The 27,678-nt window shown below is 39.4% G+C and overlaps 2 protein-coding genes across 3 annotated transcripts; both read right to left on the reverse strand.

Moving 5' to 3' along the window:
- Positions 1–1,165: 1,165 nt before the first annotated feature.
- LOC118645921 lies at positions 1,166–25,662 on the reverse strand. Of its 2 annotated transcripts, none has more exons than XM_036287864.1 (2): positions 25,572–25,662; positions 1,166–11,782 (listed from the first exon to the last, which is right to left on the reverse strand). In XM_036287864.1, the coding sequence occupies exon 2, from the start codon at positions 2,695–2,697 to the stop codon at positions 1,264–1,266; it is 1,434 nt and encodes a 477-aa protein (XP_036143757.1). In that variant the 5' UTR covers positions 2,698–11,782; positions 25,572–25,662; the 3' UTR covers positions 1,166–1,263. The 2 variants fall into 2 exon arrangements, with proteins under 2 accessions (XP_036143757.1, XP_036143763.1); XM_036287870.1 differs by having other exon boundaries at positions 1,166–9,383; positions 25,572–25,656.
- Positions 25,595–27,601, reverse strand: LOC105833407. The gene is made up of 4 exons (XM_036287876.1): positions 26,899–27,601; positions 26,356–26,550; positions 25,939–26,250; positions 25,595–25,829 (listed from the first exon to the last, which is right to left on the reverse strand). The coding sequence occupies exons 1-4, from the start codon at positions 27,131–27,133 to the stop codon at positions 25,714–25,716; spliced, it is 858 nt and encodes a 285-aa protein (XP_036143769.1). The 5' UTR covers positions 27,134–27,601; the 3' UTR covers positions 25,595–25,713.
- Positions 27,602–27,678: the final 77 nt, after the last annotated feature.

Below are 27,678 nucleotides of genomic sequence, written 5' to 3' on the forward strand. Positions count from 1 at the left end.
GTTTGAACTCATAGTGGCCGTATGGCGTCGAGAAGGCTGTTTTTTGTGCGTCTTTTTCGTCCATTTGAATCTGATGGAATCCGGACGCGAGGTCAAATACGCTAAAATATTTCGCGCTTCCAAGTTGGTCCAATATTTCGGTAATATTGGGTAAAGGATACGCGTCGCCAATTGTTTTTTCGTTTAACGCACGGTAATCGATTACCATACGCCAACGCTTATTGCCCTTTGAGTCTGGTTTTTTGGGGACGATCCACAAGGGCGAATTGTAAGGGAAAGTAGAAGGTGTTATCACCTCGTTATCTAAAAGTGTTTTTACTTGTTTATCTATCTCTCTCTTGTGAATTGCCGGAAACCGATACTGTTTGGTATGTATCGGCTGCTCATCGGTGAGCTTTATCGTATGCTTTAAAGTGTTAGTAAATTCTAATCGATCTCGAGGGAGATGGAAAATGTCGCTGTATTTAGCAATCATTTGATTTACATGCTTGTGCTCCTCATGATTTAAGTGTCCTAAACGTAAAAGAGATTTTATTTCTTCGGCTCGATTCTCAACAGACTCGGAGATAGAATAAATTTTTTGACTTTGAAAGATTTGTTTAGGATTCAGTGATTTTGTCACATCTGGTGACCCTAAGGTCGATTTTGATGTGCGAGGAGGCTCGTGTAAGGTTTCGAATTCTTCGAGCCTTATAGTGGGGACAGTAAAGAGAAAATCTTCACTCCCCGTATTGAAAATTCGCAGATACGCTTTACCATTACGATTTGTGACGACAGCGTCTCCTAAGTAGACGTCGTCGTTTATGTTTAAGCGCGGTACATAACCCGTTGAAGGATCGTCATTCGCGACTTTTACATAACACACAGAATTTGAACGTGTGGTTACCCGTATTATTTCCCGATCGGCAAACGGAAATACCGCCTCATGCCACTCAACTGTCTGCTCCACGAAATTTATTTTTCCGGCGTCGCATAGAAATTCGGATCCTAGGATCCCGTCGAACGATATAGGAAAGTCTGCCGGTACCACGTGGAAAACTAATGAGCGTTCAAGCACGTTTACAGTGATGGCTCCTAACGTTTTTACTTGACCGTCTGTAATTCCGGATAAATTGAGAATTTCCCTCGAATCTATAGCGATTCCCCGCTTAAGTTTGCTTATTTTAATTAAATTAGGAGCCGCGCCCGTATCTACCATAAGGATTACTCCCGGCAAAAACTCGTTGCTGGGGAGCATTATAGAAGGGGCGTGACTAAAATCTCTTACTCGGAGGATTCCGATTCGGGCGGTTCTATCTCCTCCGGCGTCGTTTCTATGCATCTTACCAGACGCGTCGATGACGGCCCTGCTCGAGCTGGGTCCGGACCGCTCGAGAGGCCGCGTCGGTTTCCCTGTGAGTTGTTGTACTGACGTTTACGGCATTCGTGGATCTCATGTCCAGGGTATTTGCAATAACGGCACCATACAGCGCGGTTATCGCGATTGTTCGCGGGAGAGGTATTGTTTGAATCTCGCGTTTGTCGCTCCCTTACTCGCTGGTCGTCCGTTCTTCTAAAATTTTCTCGCCGCTCCGCGTCACGGGGCGCGTCTCGCGGAAATGTGTCAATGACCGGTCGCCGGTATGCATTGACATTTGGGCGCTCGTGGGTGTGTCTAGGGCCGTCGGAAGACCACCCTGAGGGTCCCCGCTCTGATCGTCGCATAGCGTCATATCTCTGTCGTTCCAATTCGTCTCGCTTGGCGAGCATTTTTACGACAGAGAACGCCTCGAAAGGTCTAGTGTAATGTTCGGGTCGTAATTGCAACCGAAATTTAAGAGGGAGTCCGTCGCAGAAGGAACGAGCCGTTAACTCATCGGTTTCCGCCACAACCGCGTGTTCGAGCGCACCTCGGGATCGCCGTTCGGCGTCCAAAATGGCGGACCGCAGTTCCTTCACCCTACTAATGTAATCTAGAACATGCTCGTTGTTTCTCAGATAGTTATTGCTGAGTTCCCCGCGATACTGAGCTATGGTATTCGCGGAACCGAAAGCTCCATTCAAAAGATCGAGTAATTGCGTGACTGTATCGCAAGGTTCGTCTTCGACAGCAGAATATGCCCGCTGACTTAGCCGACTTATCAATAATTTCGTTAACTGTCTTTCATGACGGGCGGGAACTATATCGCGTGCTCTCCTACAAGCCTTCGTCAATTGCGACAATGAGATGTTATAACCATCAAAGCGCGGCACGACATCAATGGCTTCGCGTAGCGAGATTTTGGGTACGAATTGAGGGTCGTCGTTAACATTATTAATATCGTTTGAAGCTGGCGGGGGAGATGGTGAACCGAGAAATCGTTGACCTGGTGGGGGACTTGGAGTTCCGGAGGGCTCTCTCCGAAGAATGTCAACGTCCCGGCGCAGCAAATTCATTTCCCGCATTAAATCGTCTCTCATATTAATGAACAAATTACTGCACTCACGCATGCTTCTGAATGCAGTCTCCATATTATTCTCCGACTCCGCGCGTTCTCTATTAAATCTCTCGCGTTCTTTTGCAAGTTCGGCGCTTTCCTGGTTTGTTCTCTCGCGTTCCGCGGCTAAATTTGACGCCATTTCGCGTAACCGTTTGTCTTCAGCGGTTTGTTCCTCACCCGTGATTTCTAACTCCTCTTCCGAGAGGGGTTTCTTAGATTTGGCGCTGCGGGTGGCCATCGGACCTTTCGCAATCCCACCGCTGTCACCAGTTTTGTTACGTGCAGGACGAGCACGCGGCCAAATTATAAAATCGCGGCTACTGCCCTGCACTCTGAGGTGATTATGACTCGTGAAACTGGACAAATTTACAAAATTAACAGACCGGATCTTCAGAGATCGCGACGATAGTAGCTTCGGTAAAGTCAGTTGGAAGATCGTTGCTCTGTTCAAGATAACGCAGGAATCCCTCAAATATGCTAATATAGGCGCGACACTCGTGTAAGATACTGCGGGTGGCTAATAATACATTACAAACCGAGCAGTATTCTTGGCAGTCACCGAACCCGATATGTATGTAGTGGCGCAGTTTGTATGTGTAAAGCAAGTGGGTCTCGGGGGGAGCTTGGAGGTAGCAATTATCGCACAAGTAATAAGTTTTATCAATACAATGTTGATAGAACAATGACGCGGTGCAGCATGCAGTGCTTATCCAAACAAAATAGTCGCGCGTGATAGGCATCGGCTCGACCAATCCGGGAGACGAATAGTTAATAGAATTAGTAGGGTACATTTTCACGGAACATTGCGAACGCGAATGGGAATTTATTATTATTAGAAATGTGTGAGTTGTTATCCTACCTTTAGGTGACTCTCTTGATTGGCTGTCAGCTTGGTCGGCTCAGGAGGCGTCGTGTTGTGGCTACCCCTCGGTGTAGACCCTTCTGTGATTGGACGGTCGCAGGAAACGGTCTTCACAGTTATGGTAAACTCGCGTGATATACGTTGAACGTGATTTAAGGAATGTTGAAATTGAATAACGAATTCGAGTCACTGAATCTATCAGTTTATTATAAAAGTAAAATTATTGGTTACAATTACACTTAAGGTTAAATTAGAATATAAAGTTAAGTAGCTAAACAATTATACTAAATTAATTATTTAAGACTTGAATTAGAATTAGAACTAGAATGAGATTTGGAATGGAATTGGAACTTGAACTAGAAAAGTGAACCGCTCGCGAGAACTGATTACTTCTGACTGCGCGCCTTATTCTAAGACATGGCGTGGGGACGCCGCTTAAGATATCCCCACTTCCATACGCGGGGTCGCGTTACATTGGCCTATCCGAGGGTGGCGTCTGGTGTCATTGTGCGCGTCATGCCTGGCGCTATTAAGTGATTTTACTTGTTAATGGGAGGAAAAAGAAATGTCCATAAATTTGGACAAATGGTTAGGACGTGACAAGGAACAGTATTCGCGGTAACAATCGACTCGATTATAACTAAATATAACTGTCGGTGCCGGCTTTGTCCGAGAGAAACGTACTTGACTAACTACTATTCGGGGCCGGTCGGTCCGAGCTCTCGTGCGGCCACGAAACTCTTTTCTCAAAATAACAGCAATAGCGGTAACGGATTTCGGATGACCGGTAGCGCAACAAGAAACGGTATCCTTTATCCGGACCCGCACGAGAGTCGACCGCCTTATCCGAATCTTACGTAGATCGGTGGCTGCCGAGTGATGGCCTTACAGTACGAAAGATCCTGGTTCGCCAGAGCACAAAACGGTAACAAGCTGGTCCTCTAGACTCGGTAACTATAGGGCTGATCCTCGCCGATATGCCTCAGTACGTAGCCCACCGAACAGTGAGAAGCCCCGGCTCGAGGCGCCGCGCAGGCGCGTGCGCGCTTCGATTTTCGATAGGTGGATCCGCACGTGTCGCAGGATCCTCGGCCTATCGTTGCGCCGCCTCACCCCTCAAGATCTCCGTGATCCGCGCGTGATGACTTCCGTCGACGAAATCTTTCTTGCCCTGCCGTTTTCGGCTGGTCCGGCTGGCCAGGCCGCGACCGAACCGACCTTGATGGCGGGCGGTTGGCGTTGGTCGTTCCCCCGGTCTGCAGCCCGGTGGCGTGCCCTCGGCGTGATTCCTCCAGAGAATCGTCTTGTAGTTATGCGGTATCCTTGCGGGGTCGGTATCCTCGTAGCTCAGGGGCGGCCACGCGCAGCGGGGCCCGATGCACAGCTCGGCGAGGAAATTCCTTGCGAAGCACCTCGTCCACTGTTGATAGCTCGCTACAAAGTTCCCACGACGGCTGCTCTTCCTCCGTCTTTGATACAAGTTTAGATTGAGCCCATACTCGGCGCCTTAATTCTAAATAATCTAATAACTGAAATGGAAAAAAACGGTAGCGCGAAATAATAAAAGATAACAAAACAATGAAGCCGTTTCCCCCTCGGTTCGGCGAGGAGCAGCCCCAGACCGACCCCCTCGGTCGGACTGACGCCCTTGTGATGAGCGCGGCCGGACGCGGCACGTCACACGTTTTACATGGACGATTTGATTATACCGTTTCATGATGTCGAAGAGGAGCTTCAGAATTTAGAAAAGGTATTACATAAGGCGAGTACACACGGTGTAGAAATAAACTGGGAAAAATATCAGTTTTTAAAAACGAGGGTAAATTACTTAGGCTTTATTATAGAGAACGATGACGTCACTCCGTCCGACGAAAAAATGAGTACGAAATTTCCCAACGCCAATAGACAAAAAAGCGGTAGAGAGTTTTTTGGCCTGACCGGTTATTTTCGAAAGTTCGTGCAGGGATACGCTTTCCTTGCATACCTGTTGATGAATCTATTGAAAGACAACGTTGCGTTTAACTTCGATGATAAAGAAAGATTAAACGTGTGCGTTCAATCATTTGAAAGAGGCTCTTAGTCGAAGACCGATTTTACGAATCTATTGTCTGAAAGCCGAAATTGAGTTACACACGGACGTGTCACGAGGCTATGGAGCAATATTGTTACAGCGAGATAGCGAGGATCGTTTGTTCCATCCGGCATATTATGCGAGCGGCAACAAACCCGACAGCGAATCGGGATTTCATAGTTACGAGTTGGAGGTCCTTGCGAATGTTAAAGCGTTGCGAAAATTTAGAGTATATCTGATAGGTATACCATTTAAGATAGTGACGGACTGTCAAGCGTTTATACAAACGATGAAGAAGACGGATATCAGTCCACGGATCGCGAGATGGGCACTCTTTCTTCAAAACTTCCAGTTCGAGGTTAAATATCGCCCAGGAAGAAGTATGAAGCATGTCGACGCCATGAATAGAAATAGAATGCATTGCCCATGATCATGGTAATAACCGAATGTGAAGATGGCATACTTGCAAAATTACGTAGGAGCCAAGAAGACGACGCTGAGATATCGAATATTCGAGAGCAGTTAAGAGATAGTCCAAACGACAACTACGTCATGAAGAACAGACTCGTGTGTCGAAATTTAAACGGAAACACGTTAATTGTTGTCCCATTATTGATGCAAAACAGCATTATCCGACAGGAGCACGAACAAGGTCATTTTGGTCTTGACAAAATCGAAAAGCTTTTGAAAGAGAATTATTGGTTTAGCAGAAGGTTGAAGACGTCGTCGAAAATTGTATTAATTGCATTCTAGCTAAAAAAAAAATCTGGAAGGAAGGAAGACTGGCAACATTCAATTACAAAAGGAGAAACGCCGCTTGATACATATCACGTCGACCAGAAAAACTATTTTTGGTGGAAGACAAGGGACCTAAGTGGTCGACGTGATATGTATCAAGTCATCATTCGTCACTTGTTCGTAGTTGTTGATACTTTTACGAAGTTTTTGTGGTTGTACCCTACGAAATCAACCGATACAATAGAGGTGTTAGACAGGCTAATGCAGCAGAGCGCGATTTTCGGGAATCCCTGAAGAATTATTTCAGACCGAGGAACAGCTTTTACATCACATAACTTTCAGACATATTGCAAGGACGAAGATATTGAACATTCGACCATTATCACAGAAATGTCGCGAGAAAACGGAGAAGTTGAGCGCGTAAATCGCATTTTAATCCTTTTGTTGACAAAGCTATCAACGCCGAATTCGGCCCATTGGCATAAATATGTCAAGCCCAGCAGTGTCTAAACAATGTATCCTCACAAAGCACAGGTATGTCGCCGGTATATTCCGGTTATTGTTTGGAATTGTTCGGGATTCAGTATGTATTGAGCTCGCGCTGTCGCGTCAGATGGCAGCATCTATCGGGCTAGGCTAACCCAGATGGTAGAGCGCTGCGCTAGCGTACCTCGCGCATGCGTTGGGCTCGTCTCCCGTTTTACTTCGGTACGTGTGCTCTATAGCGGCGGTTCACGTTGTCTATCGTGCGATCGTTTCGACGTATTTGTGCTCGATTCTACTCGTGGGATCTTCGAACACTACTTCAAGGAATGTTCAACGGAAGGACTCATCCAGTGATAAAGAGAGACTCATAACCATCACTCAAGACATCACCAACGAGAGACTTACGCTCACCACGCCGACGCTGCGTGATACCGAGCTCACAGGCATCATCATCACCACCGGTAACAGATTAATATAATATCTCCCGCGTAAGTGATCAAGGACAGTGTTATCATACAGAGACTCATTTTTGTGCTCATTAAATAGTAAACGCGTGTAATATGTATCAACTAATATCTATAATAAATATACGATACGACTCGGACATCACGATGAGTCCACGTGACACGTAATTGTAGTGCATTTTGTTATTTAACACCTGTTCCACAAATGTCCTCTCACCCTGCTTACCATTCTCAGGGCTAACTAGCGAATTCTTCGCCAAGTCGCGAACAGAAACACATATGAAAACAAAAGAAGACCCGCTGATTCGAGATTTACTGCAGGCTTTCGTAGAGAAAAGAGATGAATTCCGGCAATGTGCGAAGAAGAATATCGCTAGAATACAAGAGGAGAATAAGCAGAGTTATAATAAAAACAGAAAGGTTCCAGCTACATACAAGTAGGGTGATCTGATTGCTATCAGGCGTACGCAGAGCAGACCAGGATTAAAATTAGCAACAAAGTATTTCAGACCGTACCGAGTACGCCGGATACTCCGAAACGATCAGTTCATCATACGGAAGGTCAACCAAGGGGAAGGACCCCTTGAAACATCTACTGCAGCGGAGTACATGAAGCTGTGGAGTACTTCCAACGAAGGTTTTTCGACGAGTGAAGCTAACATCTGAGGACAGATGTCGTCGGATGGCCAAGTGTAAAATAAATGTATTAAATTTTCTTTTCTAAGTTAGGCATTAACTCGATTCGTGGAAATGTGCATTAATTGATGGAAAATACTAGTCATAAGATCAGGTACTAGCGTGCGTGGTGGTAAAAAGAGAATAGGACGCGTAGGACGGTTAGTCGAACTCTCGAGGCGTAGGATTTTCGCTTTTAGTCACAGTTAAAACGCGCCGGACATGTGATCAAGTTTCTTTTTTGATCTCTCTAATAATAGTGAATTTTTATTGTAACATGAAATATCTTTTTCTAGAGTTATATTTTCTAGAAAAATAGAGAGTTATCTATTTTTAAAACAAGTGGTGATTTTATATTCCTATTTTATATTCCCACAATATCGGTGTAAAGATGATAAATAAACTTCTTCTTCCATACGAAACCACGGTGTACAAGGTAACACTTGTACCTCGACTCAACATTTGGTGCCTCCTATGAAGTGCGACATTCCGCAAGGTTACACTCAACTATACGGATAATCCACTGCAAATGGAACCAGCCGAGGTAGCTGCGCTCACGAGCTCGGCTCTACAACCACATAAAGGGGAGTATTTATAAATTTTATTATCCAGACTGTCGCTAAAGCATGAACAATGTTCTATCGAGTTAAATTACTAATTCAGAAACAAACCTCGTTGAAAGCACAGCTTACTAGCTTAACAAACTTCCTTCACAAAGATGATTTAGATCATACCACGTTGAAGATGTACATGGCGCGTGTAACAGAATTATATCGCGCGTTTGAAGACCATAACGATGAACTCGCGATCTTAGATTATAATGAGACGCATAAAGAGGAGTTCGCTAACATACAGGAACGATTCTACACTCTAGCGAGTTAGGTCGAGAGTATCGTGAACACACCAGATAATTCGAATGCGAACGGAGAAAAAGATCGAAATGATAATACGAAGGACAAAGGGGTGGGGGAGAGAATTCTTCTAAAATTTTGATACTGACGTCGGAGGGTGCAGGGGAGAGTGGTGGTGAATCATTTTCGGCTTCTGCTGAACTAACAAGGGAATAGGTTGAGGAGGGGGAAAGAATCCTTGACGGTTCTTCCAGATGTAAATTTTGAGAACGAGAGCAAAGAACTCTTAATGTTTCTTCGCACAGTAAGTCAGGAATAGGAGGATGAGGAACTCCTAATGATTCTTCGCGCAGTAGATCAAAAGGAGGGCGAGGAACTTTTGACGGTTCTTCGCGTAATGTAGTAGTAATAATCCGGAGTTCAGCGAGGTATGCCCGACAAGCGACGTCCAAATTTTCTCGAGCTCGTCAATTTTGACGCTGACGAAACCGTCTATAAGCCCAGCGTTTGCGTTTTGGTCGATCGATTTTTCGAGATGAATTAGTGAATGGAGAGAATAAATAAAAAGGAGAAGGTGCTTAAAATTGAAGAAAAAGAGACTTACTAGTATGTTGAGCCAAGGACAGTGTATGTAAATTTTTGGACGGCCTTTAGAATTGGAAGTGGATTCCTTAATGGCGGTTTAATTCCTATGTATTGCTCTGGGGTAGATTGATCCACTGGACTCGTCTTTTCGGATGGTGCACTTAACTTTCGAGCTTGACTCACTCGCGGAAACTGTTCAAAAACGTCACAAGAACAAGAAAATAGAAAAGACAAATACTTGATAATGATGATCGGGTCGCGGCTATATATTAACTTCCCAGGAACATGGGTGTGGGGGAAATTCGAAGACTTCAATTGGTTGACCTTTTTCGGGATTTTCTGGGAGGTGGTGCTTAATTGGATGGGACCTTATTTGTATTAGGAATAAACTCTTGTTAGAGTCTCTAATCATTGGTTTATTCTTTTTTGTCTCCGCCCACGATAATTCAAGTTCTGGTTGGAGAGGGGGATTAATATTCTTGGATGTTCTTATCTAAAGGCAGTAAAAATGAAAATTTTATGTTTCCTATTACTCTGTCGTCAATACTTTTTTAGGATTGAGAGTCGTGTCTTGCTTCGAAAGTAAGGTGAATTTATTGCTTCCCGCGTTCAAAACGATCAGGTTTTCATTTATTTTACGCTCGAAGCTCTACGCGATCTCACGCCTTTCTCAACGATTTAGATTACATCCGGCTCCTCATTGATGATCATAAAAAGAAGGACCTGTAAACAACTAGGGTACAGAGAGACTTCATCAGCATTTCGATGTTTAACTCGGAAAGCGTGGGCTCTCTGAAATTTCTATGACTGTACCCTCTCTTTCCCACGATGCGCGGCGCGGTGTTTAATTCTGTATTCTTTTTGATTCCCGATAAGTGCCAGATGCATTTTTCTTAATTTATCTACTTCCTAAAGGTCAGCCGGCAATAAAAACGTGAAGTCCCCCGGAAGTAACAACATAAATAGTTTTATATTCATTTGGCTTATCTCTTGTATGTAACATTACTTACATATTTTATTGGTACATTAATTTTTTTAGTGATATCGGTATCTGTAATTTTCCATACATTTATACGCTTTGATGATAAATGAGTACATATACATAGGTTGTTTTTTCCTCATTTCTTTACCTGTTATCATAATGTTTAACGTGTAACAGTTCGCCTTTCCCGAATGCCTCGGACAGGCTCGCCAGGTGCCAGAATTCGGGAGAAGGGGGAAGCCAACTTGCGCACGCCGATATCAATTTAAAAACTCTTTATTAGAGCCCTCGCTTTACATTTGGATCTTATTCTACGGGTAATCTTATTCTACGTATAATTCTATCGAGGTATAATCTTATCCTAGGCGCGTGATTTAACCTACGGGAATATTTACACTATGTACAGCGTTTAAGCTAGCGGCGTCGGACGGAAGCACGCAAATGTGCAGCTCGCGGTTGCGGCACGGAGTCGAGTGGTAATCGTGATGCTGAATGCCGGCGCGAGCCAGAAGGCAGAGCGGTCGGGTGACTTGCCCCGTCGGCGGAAGCGAGGAACGTCGAAAGCCGGTGTCAACCAGGCAGCACAGCAGTCGGATGACCTGCCCTGTCGACAGGACGGGACTAGTCTCTGATTGTGATCGCGCCCGGCTTTTATACTCGCCAGGGCGATCCCCACGCGCTCTCAGTAGCGTAAGAGCGGTTTCCCGTGGGGGAAAGCACACTCTCGGAAAGGGCGTCTAAAGACGCCAAGTTCCTTATAGTGGGGCGGTTGGTCGGCCCAGGACGTAGTGACATTTGTCACAAACGAATTAATCGGTCTTAACAAAAGTTCTACCATTACGCATGCTCAATCTTCCAAAAATAATACATTATCAGTGTAGTGGAACCTCGCTCGTTCCGGTGTGTTCGTACTTTTCTTGTCGGTAGGATGAGTCTTTCGCCAGTGAACTAGGCCTTAGTTTTAGTAACAGAAATGTATTTTAGCTCTTCTTATATACAATATGTACATTATATACAGTAGTTTATGTTTTCTTATATTCGGGTGGCCCTGACAAGGGCCGTTGTTTCAAAAAGACTTTAGGCCTTAGGCCTCCACCGTATTGGTGGTTTAGCTACTGTAACCCGGTATGCTAGTTCCTCGTTGTTGTTGAAGTCTATGCTGCTTTTTGACTGCGTAGGTGGTGTTTCCTGGCCAAGCCTGGTACGACGTCTCTTTTCCCAGGATCGTCTCTCCATAGATGTTTCCCGTTGCTTAGCCTTCTCCTTCCGTTTTGGTTTTATTGTCCTACTGCGGCTGTCCGTCTGCGTTCCGCACGAGGCGGTTGCTCCAGTGAACGTCTGCGTCGCCCTGTCTCGTCGGCAGCAGTCCGGGGTGTCGGGCGTGGCTGTACTGCAACTGTCCCTGGCGAGGTTCTCCAGCAGGTCAGGTAGTTGGTACCGCGGGGAGGTGTACCTCCAAATCCTCCGATCCCCTTCAGCCTAATACTCGAGGCGGACTCGTGTTCCGGACAGGTGACAACATGAGCGCCCGGAGTCTCCACTGCAGCGTCGTAGCTTCCTCCAGAGTGGTCGCCGTAGCATGTACAGGATTCGTGGTAGAGCTTCGATCCTCGAAAAAAAAAGACTGAATGCGGAGAATGCAAAGAGTAACTATCCAGTTCGCCGTTGCTCCTATAAAGGCTGGAAGCTGTCACTTTACTCCTGAGTAAAGAGGGCCTCTGGTGGCGAACGCGCGTATCGCGTTTTTCAATAGTAGGATCTTAAATCTCATACAGCGTCTCTATGGTAGCCTACTGCCAAGGGGCTCGTGGTCCTGTTTCGGTAACATTGTATTGAGGTGGCGTACTGTCAGGGGCGCTTAGCCCTGACTCGCCACAATCAGGATAAACATTTTTTATTGTAAATTTTTTATATTTTAATGAGCTAATACTAAAAGTATTATCTAACAGTTTTTCTTTAATTATTTGTATTTTAGATGGAATAATAGGTATTTCTTTGTTTACAAGATATTGTTTGTGAAGTCTACGATATATTTGAGCTAGAACATGGTTTCCTGAACGAACAAGTTTTTTATATTACTCAGAGCATTTTCAAAAGGAAAACAAGTTAGTTTGCTTAAATTATATTTTAAGTTTGTAACATCATTAACCAAATGTGTTAAATGATGCATATTTGTTCATTGTGATTTTTTTCCATAATATTTTTGGGATAATTTAACAAATGTATTAAGATATATTTTGGCTTTTTCAGAATGTCTTGAAGCATATTCATCACATGATAACAGACGACATGCAGCATGAAATAATAAAAAATGTTTGTAAGATTTGGCTTTAATAGTTTCTTAAAAAGAACAGGTCTAGAATACAAAAGAATAAATCTGAGTTCAGTCGCTTTTAACTTAGCAAAATATTTTATTAATAATCTCGTTTTGCGCTGATATTTACAAGGTATTTGTTGTGACATTTTTATAGATCTGTCTAAGAAAATAATAAGAAAAGAATGGTAGATATACGAATTATTTGTATTATTTGAATTTAAAATAATAGCACTCAATTCTATGGGAAAAATTGCATAAGGAACGCATGATGCATGTCAATATAAGAAATTATTTAAAAAACTGTTTAAACATTTTTTTACAAACTGTTTTTAAATAAAAATTGATAGCTCCTTAGCTACAAAAAAAATCACTATAATTATTGACACATGCTAAAATAATTCTTAAAAAAATTGTTTAAACAAATTGTTTACTAACAATTTATTTTAATACTTTTTATCAACAATCTTTTTTATACCTTTGTATAACACTCTCCGTAGTTAATTTTGCCTATTGCTGCTAAGTCAACTATGAGAATTAAGTAATTGAATCAAATAAATGTTTTAAATAATTAAATAAATACGAGTACACAAATAAATAATTAACAACTAAAAATAAAAAATAATAAGGAATTGAAATAATTTCTAATTGTATTTATTTTTATTTATTTACTTATTAGTTTATTTAGTTATTCATTTCTCTATTTATTTATTAATTAAAATTTATTTACTTTTTTAATTATTCATTAATATCAAACATAAAACTAAAGTTTTAAGTAAGGGAATGTGTGATAAGCGCGTGGAGAGTTCGTGGAGCCACATGGCACGTTCTGCTTCTGCATACACTGGCTGCGCGCCGTCTGATTGATCAACTTCATTTATTAATAATTCAGTAAATAATAATCTAAGCCAAAATGGTAAAGGAATTTTTAATTTAAAATTTTACTCTTTTTCACTCTGTAAAATAAGAATTATTCTTTCTGTGACACCGTGTATACTTAAAACAAATAATATCCCAGTTTTACTTTTAACTAAAAATAGAGATGTAAGATGATGTAAATCTTTACCTATTCTGCGCTTATCTTTATCTTCCAATATTTTTGACCATTTTCTTTTTATTCTGTATTTACGGACACAAAGTCTTGTTAATTTTTTTTTATACATTTTTCACGCAGGTTAATTGTAGTAGATAAATTAAATGGTTGTCGTTATCCGTTTTTACCTTTTTTAAGTGGAGACTTGTAAATGTATTGAATAGAGATTAAATAATAAATTAGTAAATATACCGACTCAGGAGGGTGACCTTGACAACATATGTCAAGGCCAAGGTTATCAGGGCGGGCTCTCCTAATCGGTATATCCAATAAATTTATAAAATCTAGAAAATTATTCGGATAATTTTTTTCTTACTTTTAGTATTCCACTATAACGAATATAAGTTTTATAAAATGTTGAAAAATTTCTTCACACTATGCCTGACGCTTATCGATTTAAGAGACAGTAGATTTTCCGCCGCTTGCGCAACCCGCTAGCCTGAGCATTTGTTGCATCTTTCACCAACGCGTGCTCAAGAAAGACAGAGTTATGATGAGTGAGAAGACGTGATACCGATTCGTTGGTGTTCAATATCCGTTTCACTCTCACTTAAGCGAGAGACGTTTTTAATATTGAGTACGAGTGAAACAGATATTAAACAACGGCAAATCGGTATCACGTCTTCTTACTCATCATAACTCTGTCTTTCTTGAGCACGCGGTGTTGGTGAAAGATGCAACACCGATGCACGATCTTCAATTTTTTCTCTCCTCCTTGTCTCCTTCGCGCGCCCAGTAACACATACGGCGCATCTAAACTGGTGTGTGAATGATCGCTGGACACTGAGGGACGGTGCATATCGCTACACGAATAGATCGAGAGCGGCTATGTGCGGAAATCGAAAGTGTAGTGAATGAACGATCGTAATCACTAGCAGTTATTTTTTGACTGGCATTGCGTCACAGTTTACAAACGTGTGTGATAAACTACATAAAATAGAGATTTTTCGTTAAAATACATAACAGTATATCGATTAATTTATACACAGGATTGAAACCACACAAGCGTCCATAAAAGATCAAATTTTCTTTGAGCAAGGCATGTTAAAGCAATTATTCTAACGTTACCGAAAAACGTAGTTTATGTACCAAAATTATAAATTAATATTCTGATCTTAAAAATAAGTACTGGATCATCGTTTATTATCAATAATATTGTTGTAGAAATTTGTCATAAAAGAAGATTTTTCGTCATGTAGCGGTTTTTATCTATGAGATCAAAATAATTACTTCGTTAAAGATAGATACAGGCTGTATTTATACAAGAATGTAAAGATAATTTTTAAATAGCTCTAAATACTATAAAAATAACGATTTTAATATAATTTTACATTACATTTACAAATAAATTGTACAAAGTTTTTATAGATTATTGATCTCTCTTGAAAAAATTTTATAAATATACTTATATTTAGAATGGAAAGACCGAAGATTCGTGAATATGTTTTGATAAAATTCATCGAAGATATAAAAGAGACGGATGAATTAGTAGTCATAGATATTATCCCTAAAACGTGGCTAAGGTATAATAAGAAAATCGAGAAAATAAAAACTCCCTTTCCTTCTTCTCCGTATACCTTTCAAAAGGTAAAAAAATTGCACAAGAAGGTTACAAATCTTGAACAACCGGAGGAAAAGTGGATACTGTTTCCGGTAGTTGTTAGCCATGCAAGTAAGTAAATGTAATAATAAAAATAATGAAAGTTTTTCAATATATCTGTCGCTAGTATATGATAAACCGAGCAAAAAACAACCAAATAACCAAGGCGGTTAAATAACCAAAGGCGGTTTTTAGACTACCTGACTGGCATTTATTGAGCGTAAATAATTCAACGTTTCGACCAACAATCGTGGTCTTCCTCAGAAATACAATAATTTATATAACAGTCGTGTATCTACAGTCATATATCGCATTTAAATTTTCGGTGTCTTGATTTAATGTATTATCAAACTTTTTTATAAAGAACATTTTAGCGACTTCTCTCTTTCTCGTATACCTCTCCTTATATAGAATTTGGGGTTCCGACCAGTTAAAATTATGGTTTTCAGATAAACGGTGTTTGCTAACAACCAACTGGTTACATGTTTGTTTTTTAATATCTTTTTTACGTACCTATGTAAACTTGGCACCCGACTTTCATAAAAAAATTTTTTTTAATACACATTCGATTGTACCTGGTTTGTACCCGTTTGTATCACTTTTTGTTTCGTTTGTACCTCAAAGGGATAAAAGTTATAGGGATTTAAAAAATCGTCAGCACCCCACTTTGAGATACAGTAATCTACCAAGTGCCATTTGATTAAGGATTGTTTGTACCTGTTTGTACTACCACCGATTTCGTTTGCACCCCTAAGGGGGTGATTGTACCAAATTTTTAAAATAGGGGTTGGCGCTATCTTCGCCAATTTTGAAGATATTTTAAATCCGAAAGCGGGTGCTGTTTCGGAATCGTTTGTGCCATCGTCGGTTTCGTTCGCACCCCTAAGGGGAAGATAGCGTCAACCCCCGTTTAAAAAATTTGGTACAATCACCCCCTTAGGGGTGCGAACGAAACCGACGGTGGTACAAACGGGTACAAACGATTCCGAAACAGCACCCGCTTTCGGATTTGAAATATCTTCAAAATTGGCGAAGATAGCGCCAACCCCTATTTTAAAAATTCGGTACAATCACCCTCTTAGAGGTGCGAACGAAACCGGCGGTGGTACAAACAGGTACAAACGATGCTTAATCGAATGGCACTTGGTAGATTACTGTATCTCAAAGTTGGGTGCTGACGATTTTTTAAATTCCTATAATTTTTACCCCTTTGAGGTACAAACGAAACAAAAAGTGGTACAAACGGGTACAAACCGGGTACAATCAAATGCGTATTTAAAAAAATTTTTTTATGAAAGTCGGGTGCCAAGTTCACATAGATTTTTTATGTTCATTAATTTTAGTCTCCAAATTTCTCTTTGTCCAATGTATGTAGCTTCGCAGTCAAGACAGTTAATTTTATATATGAGTTCGGTTTGTTTGAGTTTATTTAAATTATCTTTCTCTCTTTTTATAACGCAGTTAAGTTTTTGGGGAATTGTATATAATACAGCCAAATGACATTTTCTAAGAACGGTTTATGTTCTCGCTTACATTTTTAATGTACGGGATGGAGATGTATGTTTTATCGTTTTGAGAGTTCACAACGTCCACGCCAGTAATAAGTTCTGTATTATTACGAGATCGTAAGCATTTCAATCGCAGATTATTATGTTTATTAATAACGTGTTCAGGAGAACAGTTGTTGGCGAAGATTCCCCTCAATGTTAATTTTTTGGAAACGAGCGTCAAACAGTAGAATCACGTGGTCGACAAGATTGACAATTGTATTAGTTTTGTATTGGTGTGGATAGCTTGAGAAGTAATTAATATATCTGCCGGAATAAGTCGGTTTACGATACCAGTTGGTGAATCATGTATTCGCCTCTCTAAAAACAGTGGTATTAAAAAAATTAAGCGACAGATTTTGTTCAGTTTCATAAGTGAAAGCTAAACGGGGGTGATAATTATTAAATACCTTAAGAACATGATCTAGTTTAATTTGAGGAATTATTGTAAAAATGTCGTCGACAAATCTGTAGTAGACCCGCAATTCAATGTCTAACTGTTGCAGACAGAATGACTCGAGATCATCTATCACAATATCTACTAGAATTTGTGACCATACCATAGGACGATGTATTATATACAATCCCCAAAAAACTTAATTGCGTTATAAAAAAAGGGAAAGATAATTTAAATAAGCTCAAATAAACCGAACTCATATATAAAATTAACTATCTTGACTGCGTACATTGAACAAACAAAGAGACATTTGGAAAATAGAATTAATGAACATAAAAAAGATATTAAAAAACAAACATATAACCAGTTGGTTGTTAGCAAACACCGTTTATCTGAAAATCATAATTTTAACTGGTTGAACCCCTAAATTCTATATAAGGAAAAGTATACGAGAAAGAGAGAAGCCAAACTTTATACAAAAGTTTGATAATACATTAAATCTACAGAAAGACACCGAAAATTTAAATGCGATATATGACAAAGTTAAAAGAATTACTTAGTTCTCACTTTCTCGATCTGTCCCTCCTCTATATACTAGGTTATTGACACTGTTACATCCGGGGGACTTCACATTTTATCATACGCTGATCTTTTAGACATAAATAAGTTAGAAATATTCTGAGGCTTATCAATAATCAAGGGGTCGGGGAGCCCAAAACCTCTGCGCCACGAGAGTGTCTGGTTCTCATAATCAGAAAGAGTCAGACACTAAAGTCATTAAAATTCGGCGGGGGTCAGGTCCCGTTGAAATAAAAGTTTAAATATTTACGCAGCGCCACACCGGGCTCTTGACAGTTTAAGAGCATTTTCGGGATTTTTAACGACCGCAGATAAGCGCCAGATGGAAGTTAGATTAACCGAAAGGGGCAAGGGCACATTTGGTTTCAAGGGTAATATTTTTTTTTGTATATACGAACGCAATGTTTATCAAAAGAGGACCAGACCACCTCAAAATGTCCGAAAGCCATAAAAGATTTTCTGAAACCAGATGCGTCTATTAACCCTAAATCCGCGCCTGGAAAACATAAATTTTCTTCCCCTTCCTAGATAAAAACGCCCTGACATTTCCAACTTCCCCTCCCTTACTATATCCGAAAATTCCAGGCGGAGACAAAGCAAAGTGGGACCAATAGTCGGGAACCCTAATAAACAGTACCCTGAAACCAAATAACCACTCATCCAATGGAAACTTTAAGAACTAGTTCCCACGCATTCCCGAAAAAGAGTCCTACCAATTAGAATATTCGAACCACCTACATCTGGATCCTCCCCCTGTAAGACTCTATATATATAATACTACGTCAGTTACGTGGATATTCAGTTACGTTTAGAGTTTTTAGAGTTACGTTTTTAGAGTTAGTTAAAGAGTTTTCCCCGTAGTTAGAGAGCAGTGAAATAATCATGTAGAATCAGTGCGCAAATAAACGTTAGTGCCGTTCCATCCGATCAAGAAATTTATTCGATTCCGACAGATTTGTTTGAGAACCGGTAATGAGTAAGTCCCACTATCACAATTCCTTTCTTTTGTTTTGACGTTACACATCTATTCCTTTCTGTTTTAATTCTTTAAGACAAGCTTCTATTATTTATAAATAATTCCCTCTTAAAATTTTTTGTCCCCCTTCTTTCCCTGGTTTGCGGATGCGAGCCCTGCAGCTCGAGAGTCCGACCAGCTGTTCCGGTGCGCAGATTCCGAGAGTGCCGCTCGAGAGTCCGACCGAATGCTCCGGTGCGCGGATTCCGAGACTATCGCTCAAGAGTCCGACCGGTCGTTCCGGTACGCGGATTCCGCCCTTAGTGTTCGAGAGTCCGAACAACAATTCACGGTTTCAATTTTCAAGAGTCTGCATTTCCTTACCTTCCCTCCCCGAATTACTTAAAATATAATGTAACTCACAAGCAAAAAGCTGCCCATTAGTTTTACACTTTGAAAATTTATATTAATAACCTTTGTGTATTCTTAAAATTTTATTAATAACCTTTTGTTAAACTTCAAAACTTTTGTAAACTCAACCGAAAATCTATTTTTATAACCCTTTGCGTATTTTTAAACTTTGTAAACTCTTGCGAAATTAATTTAGAACCATTCTTGTAATTTAAACTTTATAAATTCATAGCCAACAAATTATGTTAAATCACGACTTCAGCGCCTATTTATATTTTTATAACATTTTGGAAAATTTAGAATAAATACTTTGTTATTTTTTGTTGTTACATAAATTTCATTATTTATTTTAATCTATAACGATCTCTTCTCATCTCGAACAAAGACTGCACCTGGTCCGATCTCGAGTTAAAGCGATTTAATTCGTTGACTCGAAACTTGGACCGACGGACGTACGACTTGAAACGGATTATAGCGGGCCTATCGGCACGTCGACCTATATTTTTGAGTCATAAAAAATGCGTTCGATCCGAGGCACCTACCCTCTCTTAATCTGTGTGCCTACGGGAATTCTACACGTTTTGTTACGTTCTTCCCTGCCTTACCTGTTCTCCCCGAAATATTCTTCCTACTAAATAAAGAGTTAAATCTTATAAAGCTGGACGTAACAACACACCGAAATGTATTATATATTTTTACCCACTAACTTATCATTATGTATTTGACTACGACCTTCTCATTTCGACTATAACATTTCAACGCTAACCGTTCTGTGATACAGATGTTTCCATCACTCTTACAAACGAAGTATTATATTTTGTTAGTTACATCTGACTCACATGTAAGTCTTGTCTTATTGCTTGTAAATTTATGTACTACATATAATTTATTCATATTAGTTACTCCGCCCCTTTCTTCGTAGATACACGACTGCTATATAAATTATTGTATTCTTGAGGAGGACCATGTTGATCAAAACGTCAAATTATTTACGCTCAATAAATGCCAGTCAGGTCGTCTAAAACCGCCTTTGGTTATTTAACTTGTAACAACAGCCCTGTATTAATCGCGTTCGGCCGTCCAGTCGCTAGAATCGTCGTCCGGGAGACGACCAGGGCGCTCCGCGCCCGCCTAAGACTCCCCACTACTGCGAACGTTCGCTCCAACGAACGACAGCACTCCGACCGCGCACCGGCTGACAGCTCGCGCAGGCGCCCCGCGTCGACGACGAACCGCGCGTAGCAGAGCTGGCTAACGACCTCCGCGGAAGAAAACAATACCGTTAAAAATTTTCGAATTTCGCACCCACGAATAATGAGACGATCTTCTCCGGTACAGCACCCCCCACGACGAAACAACGAGCCTCCACCGGAGGTATAAAAGAGCGGCAGAGACGGAGGAGCAGTCAGATTTTCTTGGCGAGAGGAAGCTCGCCTCCTCCGACCAGGTTCGAGATACCCGAGGTCTGCGCATAGCGTGGGGCAAGGGCTATTCCGCCTCCGCCGGACATTACCAGCCCGTCGAACCTTTCATCTCCTTTTGATTTCCTGGCAACAGGCTACCGAAGTAAGGAGGCATCCTGCCCCGGCCGGACATCCCTGGCTAGCCGTCCCCGACAAAACGACTCGTCCTAAACCACGGAAAAAACACGCGCGTCGCTCACCGATCGACGCACACGTGCACAAAGACGTTCGCTGTCAAACGCGAGATTTACCAAACGCCCCGCGCACGCCGAGTTCAGCCAACCGAGGCATAAAACCGCGCCGAACATCAAACACCCATTGACAGCACGACACCACGTTCTCAGTATTCTCAGGATTCACGGCATTCGCGACAAACAAAACCACGAGCGACTTGATATCAAATCAATATGGTGAACCTTTACATTTGAATCAATTTATATTACACTATACCATCTCTTATTATACGTTCCGTTTTTATGTTGTATTATATTTTCTACAACTACAATAAAGCATATCAGTAAATCGATAAAAAGTATCTCTGGACTTGTCTTCCCTGAACCCGACCTCAACGCACGACCGCAGGAAAAAGACCGGTCGTTACAAACTTAATAAAAATTGTTTTTTACTCAATAAAAATAATAATTGTTTATTACTTTATAGTAAAAATATAGCCAATTTTCTTATTTATTTTACATATGTGCAGGATTATATAAAAAAGCTTCAATCAAGCTGGGACAATTACAAGAGAAATCGTATATATTTACAGACGAAGAAAATCTAAAGGTAGTTTCACACGCAATAATGAAGGAAATAAAAGATTTACATAACTCTAGCGATTCAGAATACGTACCTTCATTGAGTGAGGAAGAGGAAGGTATCGTATAAATAACATTTTATATTGGTAAAATATATTTGAAGCATGTAACTAATCTCTGTAAATATTTAAATTAACAATTTTGCAGATACAAATAAAGAGGTTCATCAAAGAAAAACAATGCCGGAGAAAAATATAAAAAGTATTGAATAATACGTGTACATATTATTGTACATTTGTAAATTTGTTTGTAAAACCGTGCTCACAAGCGACGGCCAACTTCACCTCCGTCCCTGGTCGCGGCCCTTAGCCGCCCGGGTGTCGGGGCGACCGTTTCTCATAAGGTTTTCTACAAACATATTCGATTGAGCGCCAGGTACGTTAAGCGTACCACTCTTCTCGCAATCCACGGGAGATTGCGCTCAAATTACCTAAGTCGCGAAAAGAATAAGCCTCGTAGGCGACCGGGGCGTTAGCGGCTCCGATAGCCAGCTACTCAGCCCTAAAATGGCAGAGGGGGAGGTTCGACGTGGGCGGATGAAATCGGGAAAGCGAGAGAATTATTGAGACCACGTAAATTTAACAAGTTTAACAAATATATTTAGCAATGGACGATACAAGATTATACGGCTCTGTTGAGCGGCGATGGTGATTTGCGCGCGGCACAAGCGGCTGACGACCGCTTGGAATTAAATTCCACGAATACGGTGTTACGTCCAGGGGACTTCACTTTTATTGCCCGCTGGCCTTTTCAGAGATAAGTAAACCAAACAAAATTCTGAGACTTATCTGCGGTCAAGTGTCGCGGGAAAGAAGATTAAATAAATATCTCTGCACCGCGAGGGCGTCTGGTTCCCATAATCAGAGGGACCCAAGACATTAAAAGCCCATAAAATTCGATGGAGGTTAGGCCCCGGCGAAGTTAAAATTCAAATATTTACCCTTAACGGACTAAGGGCACTTACAGAATTCTTTTACGATCACAGATAAGTGCCAGATGGAAAGTTAGATTACTCGAAAAGGGGCAAGGGCACATTTGGTTTTAAGGGTAAAAACACTTTTTATTTACGGGCGAAATGTTATCGAAAGAGAGCCAGACCACCTCAAAATGTCAAAAGAGCTATAAAATTTTCCTTTGGAAGCCAAATGCGCCTGCCACCCCTGGGAAATGCGCGGGCCGGGAAACATAAAATTTCCTCTCCCTATTTAAGATAAGAACATCTGAAAACCTCCTCCCATCTATCAGATTTGAAAAGGTTAAGCGGAGGGAACCAACGAACCAATAGCCAAAAGACCTAATGAACACCACCCCAAGATCAAACAACCACCCATCCAATGAAAACCTTAAAACTTAATTCCCATGCATTCCCGCCAATTAACATCCCCGAAACACCCACACTCAAAATTTTATCTTTTGGGGAGAGTGCTATATAAATCTTTTACCAAAAAACCATAATGTATAAAAAAATCTTTAGAACAAATATGTCATCGATGGAACAAATTGTTAATATAAAACAATCTAAAATACTATTTACAATACAAATATTGAGACAATTACGTCTTGATAATGTCGGTAATATGTCTATAGCAAAAGTACAATTTGTTATGAGTGACACACTTATAACGATAAGGTGTCAGTAACACGATGACGTAAGTCGGTCAGCTGCAGTCAGCATCGAGCGCATCGCGCGAGGTTTCGCGCAATCCGCTCGACAATTAGCGCAATGCTCCTTAGACAGCACTTGCTGTCTAAGCAATAATTTGGAATACTAACCGATTTACGCCCTCACGCAATCTTCCCCTTCTTTCGATCCAACTACCGAATTATCGGATATATAAACCGGCGAAAGAAGGTGAGGAGCGGGTCAATCCAAAGTAGACAAACTAAGACTATACACGACACTCTGCTTTGCGGGGTCGTGTATCGCCGAGATAACTTATTGTAAACACACAACCACGACGCTCTGCCTTGCGGGGTCGTGGACAACGAGCTAATAGACGCGACACTCTGCCTTGCGGGGTCGCGATCTACCCATTGTAACTGAATACAAGAATAAAAGTGTTTAAGACAAATAACGGTGTACGTGACGAAATACCTTCCTCGCGAGATCTCTGGCAGCGATCCCAAATCGTACTCACAACGAGGGGTACAACAAATTTTAACAAATAAACTGCCAAGCAGTATTATGTAATGATTAAATACTAAAAATTTATATATATATATTATTGTCGCAGTAAAAGTAATTTGCTTACTGAGAAATATAAGCTATTAATTTTTAATATTATGTAATATTAATAATAATATACATGATTATTAAAGAGTTATTTATGTAAAAATATTATGTATGAAGTAAAGGCATTACATAATTTTTTTCTTCTGTTTTACTATTAATATTAAATTGTACCATTTTTTGTTGAATATAATCTATAAGTTCCAATACTGTTACATCTTAAGAATACGCCATATTTTCATAATTTCAACATTGCATGGATTTGTATAAAGAGGTTCATTCTTTTTCAAAATTATTCCTGTTATTTTTATCGATTGTTATATTTTCATTTACTGAGATATATATGCTGTTAAATTAATAGCTTATATATCTTAGTAAGCAAATTACTTTTACCACGATAGTAGAATGTCCAAGTTTTTTTTACAAAGACCAAGTAAACTAAAGCTTGCTTTCTCGATGTTAATAATTTTTACATAGTTTTTTCTATTTTTCTAAATATTTTGTTACTATCCAGAAAAAATTTTTTATATAAGTTTTTGCTTAAGATAAGATGCAAAATTTTAATTTCAAAGATTAAATTTTGAATTGGATGGTCGGATAATTAATATTTTACTTCAATTAAAAAAACGTTTTTTCTATAAAAGTCTAAATCTAATGTTCTTACTTAAACGTACTTGTTTAGATAAATAATTATTTAAATTAAATATTTTTTTAATAAAATACTATTTCTTTAAATTAATTTTTTTAAAATCTGTAAAAGTGGGTAAAGAAAAAAGAAGACAGAGAGAGAGAGAGAGAGAGAGAGAGAGAGAGAGAGAGAGACAGAGAGAGAAGAGGAAGAGGGAAAGAGGGAGAGAAAGAGGAGAGTGATAGAAAGAGAGCGACAGATAAAGGGGAAGAGAGAAAGAGAGCGGAGGGATGGAGTGGGAGAGGGATATAGGAAACGGGAGAGGAAGAGGGAAAGAGGAAGAGAGCGGGAGAGGAACAGAGAAAGGAGGGAGCGGGAGAGGAAGAGGGAAAGGAGGGAGCGGGAGAGGAAGAGGGAAAGGAGGGAGCGGTAGAGAGAAAAGAGGGAAGGAGCGGGAGAGGAGAGAGCAAGTGATAGAAAGAGCGAATAAGACAGACAGAGAGAGAGGGGGGGAGGGGAGACGGAAAGAGAAAGGAAAAAAGCGAGAGTTAATTTAAAATATTATTAAATTTAAATATTTATGGAAATATTAAGTAAAATAATTTTGGTAATTATTTAATTTTTAACAGCATTCTTTTCCAATTTAAGAAAATTAAACGTAGGAAAAATATTTATAGGAAAAATATTATTTTTAAATGAAAATAAGATATTAATTATCCAATCATGCAATCCAAAAATCATTTTTTTTTTAATTAAAGTTAAAAAATTTATATTTAGAAAAAAAGAAAAACTATGTATAAAAATTACTGTGTAGCATTTTTTTTACGAATATGTCCATGCCCATGCCAATCTTTGGCATTATTCAATATTGCTTGCACTGATTTTTGAAGGAACGCTATGTTAAGGCACTGCCGTCTTTTTCGGTAAATATTTTTGTCATTATATCTGGGAAAAAATAATGAAAATTCCTAGACTATTATAAGTAATTATTTAAAATAACAAATATCTTATTGAAACATTTTTAAAAATTTAGAAAATTTTTTCTTTAAAATACCTTGTATGCACCAATACATCTTAGTATTCCGAAAAACATATTTTCCATTAACAGGTTTAACAGTTGTAAATTTTTTGGCAAGATCTTGACTTAAAAAGGCACGTAATATGTATCCGACATTTCTGGTTACTGTACCTTTTTTATGTGTTAAATTCAACAATTTGCGCATCAGAAAAATATTTAAAATATTTAAAACACAAAAGAGAAAAGTAAAACTTATTTTATAAAATTAGAAATTATGAAATAAGAAAAATATTAAAAACAATTTCATAAAAATAAAAGAAATGACATAAAATTATTTTATATACTTACAATTTTCTGTTGAAAATCGTCATTTGTCGTTAATTGTCCGTCTAATTCCTCGAATTGCTCGTATGTTTGGCATGGAAGAGGGAATTCGTCATCTTTTTCACCATCAGGAAAAAGAAATAAATTATTATTTTCTCTTGATTCTTCAAAACTTTGCTGTAATTCTTTTACTGATAGTGACAATTTCACTATCTCTTTGTAAATTTGCAATTTTTTTTGACAAACTTCTGTAATATTCTTTGGCTTTCTTACACATACGATCTGTAATAGAAATATACGGATTATATTAAATATAGGAGCGGAATGTTCAATTTATAGATAAAAATATAAATTTAAAAAGTAATAAATATGTTATTGCTAAAATATATACCTTCGTAATTATTCTCATTCAAATGCTCTTTTTGTGGAAGAAAAGATTTATTTGATATTTCTTTCTTTTGTAATTCTTTAATTTCTTTTCTCATATATTTTTTGTTGCTTTGATGTACCGTCATTTCCATATCAGTTTCAGTATTACCATCAGAGTCAAATAATCTTATATTTTTCTTGTTTTTCTTTAATGCTTCATTATGTAATAAAGTCTCGTCTCTTGAAGATTTGTGTTTTTTTATCCTTTCTTTTAAATTTTCATTTGAAGAATCGGAGAACTTTTCAACTTCACTTTGGAATGGCATATTCAGACCTAAACATTAGAAAAAATCAATCCCATTATTATTTAAATAAAAAAATATTAACTTTACAAATACGCACTTATTTTTTATACTTGAAAGAATTAAATGATACTTACATTGATTATCCATACTTGTATTTAAGTCAACATTTATTTTCTCCATTTCTAGACACATATTTGAGACTGATTTAAATTTAAAATTTCTTTTATCCTCGTGTGCTTTATTTTTTGCTCTGATTTCATTATCAGTCGAATATGCATAAGGTTTATTTTCTAACCTTATAACTTTATCTTCACCTTCTTCGTAAGTGCCTGTAAAAAGCCATAGAAAGAAATACAGTAATGTTACAACTTTTGAGAGACGTAGTTGATGGCAAGTTACGTGATACTAGGCAAGTTACTGATTTGCCAGATCTTGTACCTGAGAAAGTATAAGTACATAAAAATTTTAATACAGAGAAAACTTATTAGATATAAGATATATTTACATAAATAAGTATATTCTTGAAACTACTCATCAGTTTTAAACATCTGAAAGAAAAAAAAATATCTGGAGAAAAAAAGAAAATTAAAAAGAAACAAGAATATCTGGCAATCCTATATTATCGAGTATCACGTATTAATCATAAAATATATATGTAATACATAAAAAGTACTTACATGCTCTTCCTACTAGATCCACAGGATAATTTGGCCATTCTTCCTCGGGTAATTCACATGTTTTTGTCATGTGTATTAATTTTTTTCTTCTCTCTGCATTGTAAGGCGGCGGCATGAATTTACAGAGTAAAGTTTCAGTTTTTTGGTCGCAGTGAAGCCACGTTGCAGGCACTATATCAATTTCTTTCTTTTTCTTCGCGTTAATAAACACCACTAATCTGTACTTATACTCCATGCTTATGATTCACAGTGCACAAATAAAGTCGATAAGTATTTGATTTAAAATCTATAATGTACAGTAAAAGCTGGCAAGCGAAAAGTGTCGCATATACACACACACACGTACGTACGTACACGCACCAGAAATAATGTCTCTCAGCGTACGGCACGTGGCGATCACTCACACATACGAAGCGTCGTACACGCACCAGCAGAAATGGTGTCTCCGGCGTCCAGGATGGCGATCACTCACACATAGGAAGCGTCGTACACGCACCGGTAGAAATGATGTCCCTCGGCGTTCAACGTGGCGATCACCCACACACGCGAAGCGTCGTACTGTTACTGGGCGCGTGAAGAAGACGCGGAACGGCGGAAGAGCGAAAAAATTGGGGATCGCGCCGTCAGCCCGTCACTTGTACCCGTATAGGCTTGTGCGGAACAACATATGCGCGTCGCGACGTAGCTACATGACGCACGTAAATCGTCGTTTCGCGCCAAAGTCAAATGTTTGTAATTATATTTAATGTTATAAAAGTTTTTTTTATACACTTTTTTAAC

The sequence above is a fragment of the Monomorium pharaonis genome, chromosome 1 (genome assembly GCF_013373865.1).
Source record: "Monomorium pharaonis isolate MP-MQ-018 chromosome 1, ASM1337386v2, whole genome shotgun sequence".
NCBI lineage: Eukaryota > Metazoa > Arthropoda > Insecta > Hymenoptera > Formicidae > Monomorium > Monomorium pharaonis.

Excerpts from the sequence above, each read along its gene's own strand:
- LOC105833407 (XM_036287876.1), bottom strand. The coding sequence starts at position 27,133 with ATGGAGTATAAGTACAGATTAGTGGTGTTTATTAACGCGAAGAAAAAG. Across the intron at positions 26,551-26,898 it reads GGATCTAGTAGGAAGAGCAT|GCACTTACGAAGAAGGTGAA; the intron begins GTAAGTACTTTT and ends GGCTTTTTACAG. Across the intron at positions 25,830-25,938 it reads GAATGAGAATAATTACGAAG|ATCGTATGTGTAAGAAAGCC; the intron begins GTATATATTTTA and ends TTTCTATTACAG.
- LOC118645921 (XM_036287864.1), bottom strand. The coding sequence starts at position 2,697 with ATGGCCACCCGCAGCGCCAAATCTAAGAAACCCCTCTCGGAAGAGGAG.